Below are 13,555 nucleotides of genomic sequence, written 5' to 3'. Positions count from 1 at the left end.
ACACGACTGGAAATTCAAGATAGCTGCAATCAATGGCTGTTGTAATAAGACACATGAGGTTTTGGTTTCTGCAGTCGTGGGGCGTCTTTGTTAATTTTCCAGAACCCAAATTGTTTCGGTAATGTGGATCATAAATCATCCTGAGCAGCGCAGAGGTCTGCTCAAAGTCTCGAGCACTTCCAGTTCCAAAGTGTTTGTGCTCCTTCCTGATAGCAAGGGTTGTAAATAATTAAGTTAGAGGATAATATACAACCAACAAGACATTTTAATCATAACAAATACCAGATTAGAATCGACTTGAATGAGGATCACGGTTCGCTTTTTTGAGACAGAAAAATACATCAAAGCTTACAAATTTTACTCACAATGCAAGTAATAAAAAGTAACTGGCCAAAGTACGTTGCACATAATGCATATTTAGAAGATTAACTGCGATTGCAGATGTGGTGCAGGCAGCTGCCCTGAACCGTCAGAAAAAGGCAGCTTTAGATAAATACATTTTCTGCAGATGAAGTCACAACTGCAGACACATTTTTGCTACAGCTCAACTGTGATACTCTGGATGCCATCTATGGTTTTCTCTTCCATATCGTTCTTAAATCAAACATAAATAAAAGCTCAACATGTCTTGTTGTCTATGATGTGAGATTGATTTTACTCACAGTGACAGTATCAGGGTCCAGATCTGGTTGAAGATAATAATAATAAAAAAGCTCCTGCATGAGGAAAGCATGTATTAATGTGGATGTTCACACTGGAATCTGGCTTCTTGTTCCATTGTTTTGTCATGGACCATCTTGTGTGTTTTCCTCAAGTCCCTCAGCAGAAATAACGCTTCCTTGTAGTCCTTACTGTTTGCTGCTCTGTTGTGCATAACACTTCCTGCACAGAAAGGACACATTGATAATGATGTGAGAATGAATTCAGTAAGTTATTTTATGCCAAAAAAATATCTACACTTCTTCCAAAAAGGCAGGAAGTACATCTTATTGGCAAGAGGCGCCTGTGTGAATGTTCAACGGCAACGGATGCTAAAATATGTCGAGAACTCAAAAGACACTTGCATACCTAAGGAAACAACTTTGGCCGCTCTACTATCTTTTATTTCCTTGATCAACTCCTCAACTCTTTCGATCGGCTGCTTTAATGGTCTCAGAGGTGGCAGCTCCACTATCTGTTCCCACAAAAACAGAAGAAGGGAACAGCACTTTGGTATTTGTTACCGCACTGATGATGTGCATGTGAAAAGATTCAAAGAAAAGGAAAATCAAACCCTCTTTTTCATTTCTCTGTATGGCGTCTGGATGCTATCAAGCCTGGGTTTGGAGTCTCTGTAGATGTTCAGACTCCTTAGTGTCTGATCCAGCATCCGAACAGCTGTTTGAATTCCTGTTGAGAGAAAAAGAGCAAAAGGCACATAGCGATTCCCTCCGGGATGAATGTATGGTCAGAGGTTTGTTTTCTCAAGATATCACACAGCTGCAGAGAGAACCATATCTATCCCTGCGCACCGATGTAGGGAAGTGGTTTCACGTCCATTATCAAGTCGTAGCGTATGGGTCGTCCCGGACAGGCTCTGTTTTGTGCAGATTCGTCATGAAGCTTGGCTTCTTCTTCGGTCTGTGAACACAACAGGAAAACATGTGGAGGGGAAGTCACTCGACCCACCGGGAGCTTAAGAATTTAAAATCTCAAACAGTAAATATATATAAACCTGAGTAATGAAGAAGTGTTTTGTGTTTTCCAGACTTTTGCTTTTATTCTTGTCCTCTGGTCTTTTGTTGTCCTGAAAGCGTCTCACAGAAGTTGAGTCCGACTTAAATGGCATCTTTAACGGCTTCGGTGGGAAAAAATCAATCATTATGCATCTACTGCTCATAGTCCATAAAGTCAATCATGTCTCAGCCATTAACCGCTGCATGGCTTACTCAGTTTTAATACGATCGTTCAGCAAATATTGTGAAGGGGGGGATTGAAACATGATTTTAAAACATCTTCACAAATGTAAATGTGTAAAGTATGGCACACGCTAACAAAGACACAAAGCAACACTGAATGCAGGTTTACAGGATCGTTGAGTTCACAACGTAACTGACTGGAAGATGAATGGATTTAATTTAGGCAATGGAAGGAGTTAGAGAAATGTTAGGCTGCAAAAAACTTCAGTTTGGGCCAAAGTTTTAATGCCAAGCAGGACAACAACCCCTGGAAAGAAGCCAGAGCTGTAATGGGATGATTGTAACTGTGTCAGAATGGCCTAGTCCAAGTTCAGACCTAAATCTAATTGGAAAAATTGTTGCAAAGCTCAAGTGGGCTGAACACAAATGCATGCCGCACTTTTCAGATGTTTATTTGAACTTCATTTTGAAAGCAATGCATTGAAATGTGTGGCTGTAACATGATAAAAGTAGAAAAACCTTAAAGTGGAATGTAGACTTCAGCAATTCTTCTCATGTTTGAATTTCAGAGTTTGCGTGTGGAAAAATAAAATCTCTCATTTTGTAACTCTGTCTTCATGAATCCAAATATTCAACGTTCCTGTCAATGCGCAGCACACCCCACCTTCCATCCTGGATAAACACGCACCTTCTGGGGAAGTTTTACAAACTCTTTCTCCTTCCCTCTCTTTATCTTTATTCCAAGCTTGTCTTGAAGGAAATAGGTCAGTAAAGGCGTTTCTCCTGGATTCAAACAAAAGCACAAAAGTGAATTTGAGCAATCCAACAAGCGCATTCGACGACCGTCTGCCAGAATGCAGGAGTACCTCTCCTCAGTGTGCGTAGAGGATTGCAGCGAATATCTAATTCGCAGAGATTTGGGAAGAGAGCAGCAGCAACCATGGCTTCCTCTGAGGCGATCTGACGGCAGAACGCTGATGAGACGTGACCGACGACCACAGATGGTTTGAAACACGTCGCTCACCTTGTTGTTGGCCAGATTGAGGTACTGGAGCTCAGGCAGAAACACACTGGATCGCCTGCAGCCTTCCTCCCTCAGTGCGTGAAGAATCTTCATAATCTCAATATGGTGGTCGATTTTAGACTCGATGTCTAAAAAGGGAGACATCGTGAGATATTTCTGATTTATTTACTTTAATGATGTTTTGTTGTTTTTGTGGGATTGACTGGTGATGTGCCCACGGTGCGCTCCACTGCTACTTCAAAACAGCTTGAGACATGTTGCAATACCTATAAAATAACTTTTGGGAATTTTTGTAATTTGTTTGTTACATATTTCAGATATAGGTTGAGTAACTCAGAACTTAACTACACTCTGGTTGTAAATTAGAGACTTTCTGTTTTCTTTAGAGTGCAGTGATCCAAAACTCTGTGGTTTTCTGGGGTGTAAATGCAAAGCAACACAAAGGCCCATCCCTAATAAGCACTCTCCAAAATGTGAAAGACAAGAGAACATGCCATTGATTTTCACAGGTGATAAAAGAAAGAAATTAACTACAATGTAAAATAATTGTTTTAAAAACTAGATGAAGGATTGCGTTTATCTTCCTCACTGTCAGAGAGCCGATGATGATGATAATGGAGGTAAAAATCAATTTCCTAATCTCACAGATTGAGAACTTTTTACCTTCCTGTTCGCCTTCCCTCAAAGCGGGTTTTGAACTCTCCATCACTTCCTTACAAGGTATTTCTGTGATACGGTTCCCCTCTAGGTTTAGATGCTTCAGCCTGTGCACAACATTCACCAACATCAGCAGATGACAAGAGGAGTTTGCATTCGGTATGAAACAACAAACACTGAAGCTCATGAAAACCTCTTCAGGTTGGTAAGGCTGTAGAAGACACTAGAGGTCAGTCTGTTGTTTTCAAGAATCAGGACTTCAAGAGCCTCAAACTGTTTGGGTCCCTCTTCAGACAGCCTGCACGCACAAAAACCAAAAACTAAATGTTTACACTTTGTTTCAATTATAAGACTTATTTATGCCCACACTAACAATAAACAGCAAATTTAAATAATGTAGGCAAGAAGGTTGGTTTTTATAAATCTGAGCAGTTTTAAAGTGTAAAATAGAAAGTGTTTGAAATAGAAATTTGGTGCACTTGTACACCACCTTTTGGTGAGATTTAGAACTACTTCAGAGGTTGTGGCCAGTATACCAGTGTGTTACTGTGTGGGGTTGAACTCGCAGGAAATATCCTGCTAGAGTGGATTGATGTTTAGATTTTTAGCATAAAAGGATGTCAGTGTTGTCAGAATAACATGCTGCAGAGCAGTCAGCAAAAAACAGCAAGTTTATCACGTGTTCAACTGATGAAATCCAAACAGAGACATATAAATATTATTAATGGCCTTTTTTGTTTGTGATGTTCTTACATGTCAGACGGGTCGCTGTGTGAGGCACCAAAATTGGGAGGAAGACTGTTGAGATCATTTCTGGTCAGATCAAGAGTTTTAAGTCGTGGAAACTGACCGAACTGGAGTAAAACCTCTGCTGGTAAGGCGTTGAAGGACAAATTCAAGACCTGCGAGAATTAAAGCACATTCCATTAGAAATATTTACATCTTAAAACCTTCTCGGTTTACCTCTTTAAAACCACCATCTTTGATCTATGTAGTTTTTTTTTTTGAGTTTCCTTATTAGCTTTGTCTGTGTAGAGGCTGAATTGTGTCAAAAAATAGCTCAAACTCAGAGCTATTTTCAGACGAGCATCTGAAAAGCATTTTTTATTCATCAAGATCCTCAATTGGATTTAGTTCTGGACTTTGACTAGGTCTGCTGAAAAAAGGCATCTGCACAGGATGATGCTGTCATTTTTCACCATTACACACAAATTCATGTTCATCTATCACCCAAAATCCTATTACAATAAATTGGAGTTTGTGGTTGAATCAACACAAAATGTGAAGAAGTTGAAATGACTTGAATACTTTTACAATCAATGATTATTTTTCCACATCTCTACATTACATTTAAGGCAATCTTACCTCTAAATGAGGGAAGTCAGCAACATCAAAATCCATGTTTTTGATTCTATTTAAAGCCAGACTGAGTTCTTTCAAAGACGTGAAGCTGCTGAATGATCCTGCAGAGGATGACTGGGTTTTAGAAAAGGAAGAAAATCAATCTGAAGACAAATCAGTGTGAAATGAATCACCTAAAGAGAGGAAGTTATCAGATGCATCAACGTAGGCGACATTTACAAAGGCCATCAGCTCTTCTGGCTCAACCTGTGTGAGTTCAGGAAATTATTTAGTTATCATCACTAACAGAAGATCAAATGCAAAGTGTAAAAAAAATCTTACAGAAGTCAGATTTTGCCCACTGATGTTGATGGTGCAGAGGTGGGACGGCTTATCCACACGGTGTAACTGGAGCTGCACATGCAGACAAATGACTAACTATGGTCAGTCCAGCGATTATAAATTACAGTGACTGTTTCTCACCAATAAGCGTCCATTCAATGTGGTCTGAGCTGGACCACCAGCGTCCTTGTTTACGTCTTGCGTACGCGTCGTTTCCGTACATTTCTGCAGGCTCTTGTTCTTCTGCTGCTTTGGTTTTCTGCGTGTGATCAGCAAAAAACCAGCCTCTACAAGTTGAAGAAAGAACAGAACTTAGAAGCAGATATTTTTTTATTTTCAAAAAAATTTTACCTAAGCAACATTAAGAATGAAAATGTTTGTGCAAAAACACTGTAAAAAATGTTTTATTTTTTATAATGAGAGCCGATAACATATCACAGTGACCCTAAACACCCTTTTATTCTTCCAAACATCAAAATATTTTCGATGAATCTTTAAAAATGATTCATTAACAGGTCGATTTGCTGCTGTACTTCACATCTTTGTTCTGCTACATCGTCCCTTCAACACATAATTGCGCTTAAGTTCAAGGTCATTTCAATCAAAATGGCAACGTGTTCAGGCCAAGTCATCAGTATTTTCTCAAAATTCATAGAAATCAACATCAAGATGGTTTTTGGAAATATGTGACAGGCTTTTATGTGGTTTGTATTGGTGGTTTTTGTCTTGAAAGTCCCACAGATCCCATTTCACGCCGGTCACAACCATTCAACATTTACATGGGTTCTTTTTGGACCTTCTGGACGGGTCACTGTTGCACCCCTGCTAAAACCTCAGACATGGCTTTGTAATGTTTTCCTCACTGAAAGATGTCAGATTTTGCCTTTAGATTGAAGTGTGATGTGTTGCTTTTTAAGATCTTTTAAACCTGCTGAATGTTTTCCTTCTTGCTCCCAAGCAACACCCAACTGCACCACTGTGCAGACACACAGCATTGCTATTTTCTCATTTGCTTATTTGAATGAAACATAATGTATGAATCAATTTTTAAAATACATAAAGAAAAAAATCTCCTTGTTTGCACCTTTCCTATGAACCTTCTTCATCTTTTCCTGTAAGTTCTTGTTCTTCTGTTGCTGCTGTTGTCCTTGTGTTTCCTGTTTTCTGAGCAAACTGCAGAGTCATGCAACCATAAAATCAAAAACATCGTGTTGCTTCCGAGCGGCTAGTTAATATGACTAAATTACATTACCTTCTTCTCTTCCTTTTTATGGTCTCCTGGCTGTAGAAAATGTTTTAGGTAAAGTCTTCCCGTTTTCCTGTCGTCAACTTTTTACGCCAGTTTTTAGCTTTTGCTGAGTAGTGTAGCGCTCTGTATCCTAGCAACAGTCTGAAAGGGGACAGTGACTCCTCTCATCCAGCAGGTGGCGGTAGCAAAAGAGGTTTACATGCGGAAGACAGACTCACCAAAGAGTCGCGGAGTTTTTAAGATGCTACCCTGCCACATCAATGTAACGGAAAGCGAGTACGCGCAGCAATATTTGAGAGTAAAGATGAAATTTATTTCCTCTTTGCTGTTTTTATTCCCAGATAAGTGGATCCAATTGTTGTTGTCATTGTTAGAACTAATCAAACGCTGCTAATAGCTGCGTTAATGAAATGAACACAAACCGAAAACCTCATTTAAACTCGACGGTGACATTCAGGGCAATCCCGGAAGCGAGTGTGAATGTACTTCTCGCGTCGTCGCCGTCTTCGTTTCTGCATGAACCTCCAGCATCACTGTCGTGAACATCAGAGGTTCCTGGTTTCGCAGCCAAATGGACTCTGTAACGCCGAGCCGAGGATAGAGGCAGGTCAAGAGCGACAGGTGAAGGTAAGGGCTCCGTTGTCTGCTCGCTGTTTACGCTCTGCGGCGTCTCTGTGCGTGAGGAGGACGCACTGGAGTGTGAACTCTTGCTGCGAGGCTGAGCTTCTGTCAAAGGTTGTTGCTGCAAGATTCTGAAAGACTGGTGTGTGTGTGTGTGTGTGTGTGTGTGTGTGTGTGTGTGTGTGGGTGTGTGTGTGTGTGTGTGTGTGTGTGTGTGTGTGTGTGTGTGTGTGTGTGTGTGTGTGTGTGTGTGTGTGTGGTATTTCTGTTGCAGGGACTCTCATCCGCCATGGGGAACAAATCATCGAAAAGTGTGAGCGTCGAGGAGCCCCCTAAAACAACTTTGTTTGAGAGGGAGTCATGTGGGATCACGTACAGGATTCCAGCTCTGCTCTACCTGAGGCACTGTCACACATTCCTCGCCTTTGCAGAGAAAAGAAGCTCCTTTCATGACCACGACGCCAAACGTCTGGTTATGAGAAGAGGATTGCTCCAAGAGGATGGACCTGTTCAGGTTGTCACACCTTTGCATTCATACGCAACACGTCTTTTCTCTCATTTTTCGTTGCAAAAACAAACTTTAAATGCTTCAGTGTGATAGAATAATAGGAAAATGATAAAAGAAGTTTTCAAATTATATAGCCAGATTATTTGGAGAACAGAAACATTCAAATCTTGCTAGAAAATCTCAGCTGGAATGAGGTGTGGACTTTGACTAGGTCATTCTAACATGTCAATAAGATTTGACCAAGATTATCCCAGTGCAATGTCTGTATGCAAGAAGGTGAACCTCCAGCAGATGAGTCTTTTGTCTCATTTTAGCATAATTTATCCTATTTATTAAGGTCAGTTTATCTTTCCAACAAATCTGTATAGTTCTGCTGTCACTCTGCTAAAGGAAAGCATCTCTACAGCATGATGCTGGCTCCATCTTTTGCCACTGTTCAGTGTCAGATTTCAGCCACAAAATACTGGTTTGCATGCTGATTGTAGATCGTTCAGTTGTGGTCATTTCTGAGTACCTTCTTCCACATGTCTCATAAATGCCTTCTAGGAACCTGGACTTATGATTTTGGTTTCTTTCATATGCATAAAGCTGCTAATAAAATGTGTTTTTCCTTCTCTTTCAGTGGTCGTCGAGTCAGGAGATTTCCACTGCATTTTTGCCAAACCACCGCACAATGAATCCCTGTCCTGTGTATGAGAAAAACAGCAAGACACTCTTCCTGTTTTTCATCTGCATATGGGAAAACACCACAGAAATAAAGCAGATTATCACAGGTAAGAACAAGGCCCGTCTTTGCTGCGTGCGCAGCAGCGACGACGGGCAAACCTGGAGCCCGGCTATGGACCTTACAGAGAGTGTGATCGGGAGTGCCATACACAAATGGGCCACTTTTGCGGTCGGGCCTGGCCACGGCGTTCAGTTGGAGAACGGCAGGTTGATCATTCCTGCGTACGCCTACTACATCCCATATAGATGCTGTTCCTATCCACTTCCTTGTACGGTGTATCCACGCGCTCTGTCGATATACAGCGAGGACTTTGGACAGACGTGGCGAATCGGGAAGATGCTTCAAAAGAAGTCGTGTGAATGTGAAATGGCGGAGATCATCGACCACGAGGGAAGGAGCCACCTTTACTGCAACGCCCGGCACACGGGGGGCCACAGATGTGAAGCCCTGAGCGAAAACAGCGGCGTCTACTTCGATAAGCCCCACATGGCCAGGGAGCTCGTCGAGCAACCCTCGGGTTGCCAGGGCAGCGTCATCGGTTTCCCCGCCCCCGAATTCGTCCCCAACGACGACGCCGAGAGCAAGGCCTGCGGCACATCGCTCCTCTCACCAGACACTCAAACCTGGCTCCTGTTCATGCACCCGACCAACAAGTCCGACCGGCGGGACATGGGCGTGTACTTGAACCGATCCCCCTTGCACTCGTCCGGGTGGGACCGACCCAGGATCATCCACCGGGGGCCGAGCGGTTACTCGGACCTGGCCTACAATGTGGACAAGGATCAGTTCTCCTGCCTGATGGAGTGCGGGAAGGAAAGCGAACTGGAGCAAATTGCCTTCATGACCTTTTCCCTCAATGATGTCATGCAGACAGGTGATAAGAAAGAGAAGAAGATGGTCTGAATTTGGGCCATTATTGACAGAGATCTCCTTATACTATCCCACCACTAGAAGAAATCCAATCAAAACACCCCTGACGTGCTGTGCTGTAACATTCATCTGTGTTTACTACTGTTTTGCATTATGGAGATGGTAATGCATGCATGAGTCATGTGTTTTCTGGTCTCCCTGAGTGAAGTAAGTCTTATTATAATTATGCAAGAGCATAGGGTTATTTTTAATAGGTTATGTGGTTCATTTACGCATGCTGTGTTTGAAGTGTCATTTTTAAAGCTGGTGTTGTGTGTGGCATGTTTGATGAGCACTTCAAAGCCGTTCCAGCATCTTATTGAAGTGTCACTTTTTCTTTTCAGCAAAGTTAGCCTACCTCTTTATTTTCTTATGAAGATCATAGTCCGCAGATTTCCCTCCATACAGTCCTCTCCTTTACATTTAGTATACTCTAATTCACATATGCCTTCTGCTGTATTGTTTCATATGGAAGCTGTGCAGCAGCATCGTCAATAGATTGCCTGTGAAGGTCACAGGGAGGGTCATAAAGCTGTCAATAAAATAGGAGAGGGGAGGCAAACATCTGACAAGCAGTTCATTACTGATGAGACCAAACATGCTGAACCACATATGCGAGTTGTTTTTTTTTATTTGATTTTTTTATTGGAGCAGCTCATTCAGCTGAACTCTTAGAATCAGTCTTATTTTAGATTATCACTTGGAGATTGAAGTTTGCCTTTGTATGATTGTTTAAGTATAATGAAGCTGTAAAGAGCATATATAGGCTTTTTTTCACTTTTTTCCTTTCCAATAATGTTCTGGCTTTTAGCCCATGAGCTATAATTTTTATGTTCTTTAAAGAAATATTTTAAAAAGGAAGAAAAAAAAGGGAAGATGCTGATCACTTGGCAGCTGTGAGAACTGAAAGTTATTGATTAACAAAATGGCTTCCGGATTGAATTTCAGCTGAAAAAGGAAAAGATGTATATTCCAGAAAATTTGGGAGAGCTAGGAAACCTAATAAACCAGCACCCTAAGCATGGATTTAAGTGCTCTGTGGTGAGCCCAGTATGTTTTCAATACTCCACAGTAGTGGAATAATCGCTAGAGTTAGCAGTTGCTCTGTCCCTAAAGACGTGTAGCACAGGGAGGGGAAGTTAAGCTGCTGATAGACACTCAGTCTGTCGCTGCAGTGAAACACATGTTCATTTAGCTCAGACACAGAGAAAAAAAATGACCGAAAATGCAGGACGACAGTTTAGAGAGAGCTGTTTTTCTCTATGTCAGTGGAGGTCTTGCTCTGAGAGGACAAGTAAATAGTAAAAAGCACTTTTTTTATCTGATAAACTTTATGCTCACAAACAACTGCAGTCACCATAAGTTTTTTAATGTTTTTTTTTGTGCATGAAACAAACAGATGGCACATCATCATCCATCTGTTGTACTCATTTTCTGTTTTTAAGACATGCAACTACAGCGCTATTAAGTTTTATCGCTTTTACATTTTTCTATCTGATTTAAAACAATAACATGCAATAATTATTGTTCTCATAAGGTATGATATCTTCCCTTTAAGCTTCTGAAATTCTGTTATGAATTTGTACCTGGAGCTGGAGAAGAACTGCTGAAATTCATGTTTTAGGTGTTGCACTTCTACTGAAAAGAAAAAATGTAGTTATTTACTGGATAAAAAAGAAACGGATGCATTATTTGTTTTTGTACATCAAAATGATGAAGTGTATTTTATAGTTTCAGCTACACTGAATAATAGACTGTTTACATGTGAGTTAAAGACTGTCATGGTGAAAACAGCTCAGTGTTGCACTTATGATGGGTTAGTAGAAACTGGATAAGAAAATGTAACTAGTACAGTTTGGCCTGAAATCAGATCTTTAAAGCTTTCTCAATATTTATTAATACGCCTCATAAAAGATGTGTAAAAAGTCTTGAAAGTTAGTTCTAGCTGTATATGCAGGACGGTTCATTTATTAAAGCTCACATCAGATATATTGGGATGGTGTGAACGTATAGAACAATGGAGAATAATGACAGGATTGATGCAGCAACGGGATCAGTGATGAATTTTACTCATATTTTTATTAGCGCGGACATTATGTTGATAATTTGATGACTGTTAAAAGAAGAGATTGGATAAACTTCCAAATGTAATTTTTATTCTGGGAAATTATTCACAGCAAGAATTCAGTTAAATCTGAGTTAAATGCCAACAACTGGACCTTCTCTCAGAATAAAAAAAATATATATATTTATTTGCTTATTGTAATTATTGCTGTGATTCAGGCTAAAATGTTCTTCCAACCATTATTTTGAAGTTATAGTTGTTATTCTTGATGATGAACTGCCTTCAACTCAGATTATTTATGGTCATGACTGACAGGGAAAACTTCTATGTCTCTAAATTTGACATAGAAGAATTAAGTGCTGCTTATTTATGATGTTGCCAAAAAGCAAAAAATCTCAAACATTTTTTTTATTTTTTGTCAAAATGTAAACGCTGCTTATATTTCCATCTGTGGCAACTGCCAAAAAGTTTCTCTACATTTATTATTTGAAACCAAACACATATGCTAATTTCAGCTGATCACATCAGATGAAAATAAATTAATTGAGCTTTAATATTTATTTCTAAAGCGGTACTTTATTAATTCCTTGCACATTGAACATGATTTTGTGAACAGGCCTTTTTTTTTCCAGGCTGAATATGTAAATATGTGCAGGACTGTGATTCAATAAGCTCGGTTCTCTGCAGTAAAACTCGTAACAGCAGACGGAGACTCACTGTTTGTAGAAGCCACTCAGCATTTGCACAAAACAAAATACTGTACCAACTTTAACATCTCATTTGCCTGTCGTCGTGAGGCAAAGCGCCTCCAGGTTGTTTCCTTGTTTCTGTTGGCTGTTGTGAAAAGTGATTAAAAACCTGCATGGAATGTGTATTTTAGTAGAAAATAAAATTAACTTGTGAGCAACTGGTTCATATTTTGTTTTTCTTGCTGTTGTTGCACTGACGATAGAAATTCATTTGAAAACCAGCGAGATGCCACAGCTGCTATATTTTATGCTCTTTTAAAAAACATGTTTTGGTAAAAAATCTAATACATTTTAAAGACGTTTTGATGTATGAGCAGTTAAAGCTACTCAGAACTATTACCTCTAAATATTTACACAACTGACTTTACAGTGGTTCAATATTGATGGATTCACCAACTTATGGATGTTTTTGTGGGTTATAATGACAAATTATTCATAAAAAAATCCTCCCATTTGCCAGTTATTTTCATAAGACATATCTAAAATATTTATGACAACATTCAGTTTGGGAATCTTAATATGATCAGTTTCTCTGATTTTACTTTTTATAGCTATATGTTTGAGTAAATTGAACATTGTTCTTTTCTTCTATGAATTACTGACAAAATGACTGAAATTCCAAGCAAAAATGTTTTATTTATTTGCAGAAAATGAGAAATGGTGAAAATAAGAAAAACGATGCAGTACTTTCAAACCTCAAATAATGCAAAGAAAACAAGTTCATGTTTATTTAGAAACAACAATACTAATGTTTTAACCCAGAAAGAGTTCAGAAATCAGTATTTGGTGGAATAACCAGGAGGTTTTTGAAGCTGTAAACCTTAAATCTGTGGTGAACTTTTTCATTTATTCCGTTGAAACGAGCTTAATGAACTTATTGGAAAATTTGCAATTCTGACTTGAACGACATGCAGGTCCATTGTTCTGAAATCAGATATAGTTTTTGGTTCAAGGCGAGGTTTCAGTCCCTCAGCTGTGAGCAGAGGCTGAGACGGTGCTGCAGACTCGTCGTGAATCCGTCTGGGGAATTGAATGGGACTCAGCAGATGTGCAGGCTTTGGGGACACATTAAGGAAAACCACATTAGAGAACAGACTAAATGTAGAGATTCATTTTAAGATAAATTACCTTTTTGTCCTCACACTAAGAAAAAATACATTAGGATGCGTTTACATCCTGATGAGAGGTAGTGGCTTTGTACTGATGAATTTTTATAAAGCTTCAGGCATATTTTTGACTCTCTTTTTCCACTTCACTGCCCAAATTAAGTGAGATCTTATTGCTGTATTTATTTGCAGGAAATGAAAAACTCACCTTCATTTCAGTTTTAATTTTCAAAAAGCAAAGGAAGAATAGTGGTCTGAAATTCAAGTCAGCAGTTTTTGTTTTTTTTTTTCCATTTTTTTTTTTTATCACAAATTGGGTAAATTCTCAGATGCCTTCTCAGTTTGGTTTATCTTCCTCT

At 39.6% G+C, this 13,555-nt stretch overlaps 2 protein-coding genes across 4 annotated transcripts; one reads left to right on the top strand and one right to left on the bottom strand.

The window, feature by feature from the left end:
- Positions 1-297: 297 nt before the first annotated feature.
- Positions 298-6,670, bottom strand: xrra1 (X-ray radiation resistance associated 1). Of its 3 annotated transcripts, none has more exons than XM_055043844.1 (17): positions 6,515-6,670; positions 6,347-6,435; positions 5,404-5,549; positions 5,263-5,334; positions 5,115-5,187; positions 4,945-5,042; positions 4,333-4,481; positions 3,773-3,877; positions 3,586-3,686; positions 2,923-3,050; positions 2,765-2,858; positions 2,587-2,681; positions 1,715-1,837; positions 1,512-1,620; positions 1,274-1,389; positions 1,069-1,174; positions 298-882 (listed from the first exon to the last, which is right to left on the bottom strand). In XM_055043844.1, exons 2-17 carry the CDS (start codon positions 6,366-6,368, stop codon positions 737-739), a joined length of 1,683 nt encoding a protein of 560 aa, XP_054899819.1. In that variant the 5' UTR covers positions 6,369-6,435; positions 6,515-6,670; the 3' UTR covers positions 298-736. The 3 variants fall into 3 exon arrangements, with proteins under 3 accessions (XP_054899819.1, XP_054899820.1, XP_054899821.1); XM_055043845.1 differs by having other exon boundaries at positions 6,347-6,426; XM_055043846.1 differs by having other exon boundaries at positions 6,347-6,419.
- A 321-nt stretch (positions 6,671-6,991) lies between these two features.
- Positions 6,992-12,254, top strand: LOC129368744 (sialidase-3-like). The gene is made up of 3 exons (XM_055043843.1): positions 6,992-7,138; positions 7,407-7,646; positions 8,263-12,254. The coding sequence occupies exons 1-3, from the start codon at positions 6,992-6,994 to the stop codon at positions 9,268-9,270; spliced, it is 1,395 nt and encodes a 464-aa protein (XP_054899818.1). The 3' UTR covers positions 9,271-12,254.
- The last annotated feature ends 1,301 nt before the right edge of the window (positions 12,255-13,555 follow it).

Source organism: Poeciliopsis prolifica, unplaced genomic scaffold (assembly GCF_027474105.1).
Source record: "Poeciliopsis prolifica strain line A6 unplaced genomic scaffold, Auburn_PproV2 SCAFFOLD019, whole genome shotgun sequence".
In the NCBI taxonomy this organism is placed as follows: domain Eukaryota; kingdom Metazoa; phylum Chordata; class Actinopteri; order Cyprinodontiformes; family Poeciliidae; genus Poeciliopsis; species Poeciliopsis prolifica.
The sequence above is the reverse complement of the archived record's forward strand: the minus strand, read 5'-3'. Positions and strand labels throughout refer to the sequence as shown.

Coding starts and splice junctions, on each gene's coding strand:
- xrra1 (XM_055043844.1), bottom strand. CDS start 6,368: ATGAAGAAGGTTCATAGGAAAG. Junction 5,335..5,403: donor CATTGAATGGACGCTTATTG/GTGAGAAACAGT, acceptor CTGCATGTGCAG/CTCCAGTTACACCGTGTGGA. Junction 1,175..1,273: donor ACAGAGAAATGAAAAAGAGG/GTTTGATTTTCC, acceptor TTGTGGGAACAG/ATAGTGGAGCTGCCACCTCT.
- LOC129368744 (XM_055043843.1), top strand. CDS start 6,992: ATGTACTTCTCGCGTCGTCGCCGTCTTCGTTTCTGCATGAACCTCCAG. Junction 7,139..7,406: donor GTCAAGAGCGACAGGTGAAG/GTAAGGGCTCCG, acceptor TTTCTGTTGCAG/GGACTCTCATCCGCCATGGG. Junction 7,647..8,262: donor AAGAGGATGGACCTGTTCAG/GTTGTCACACCT, acceptor CTTCTCTTTCAG/TGGTCGTCGAGTCAGGAGAT.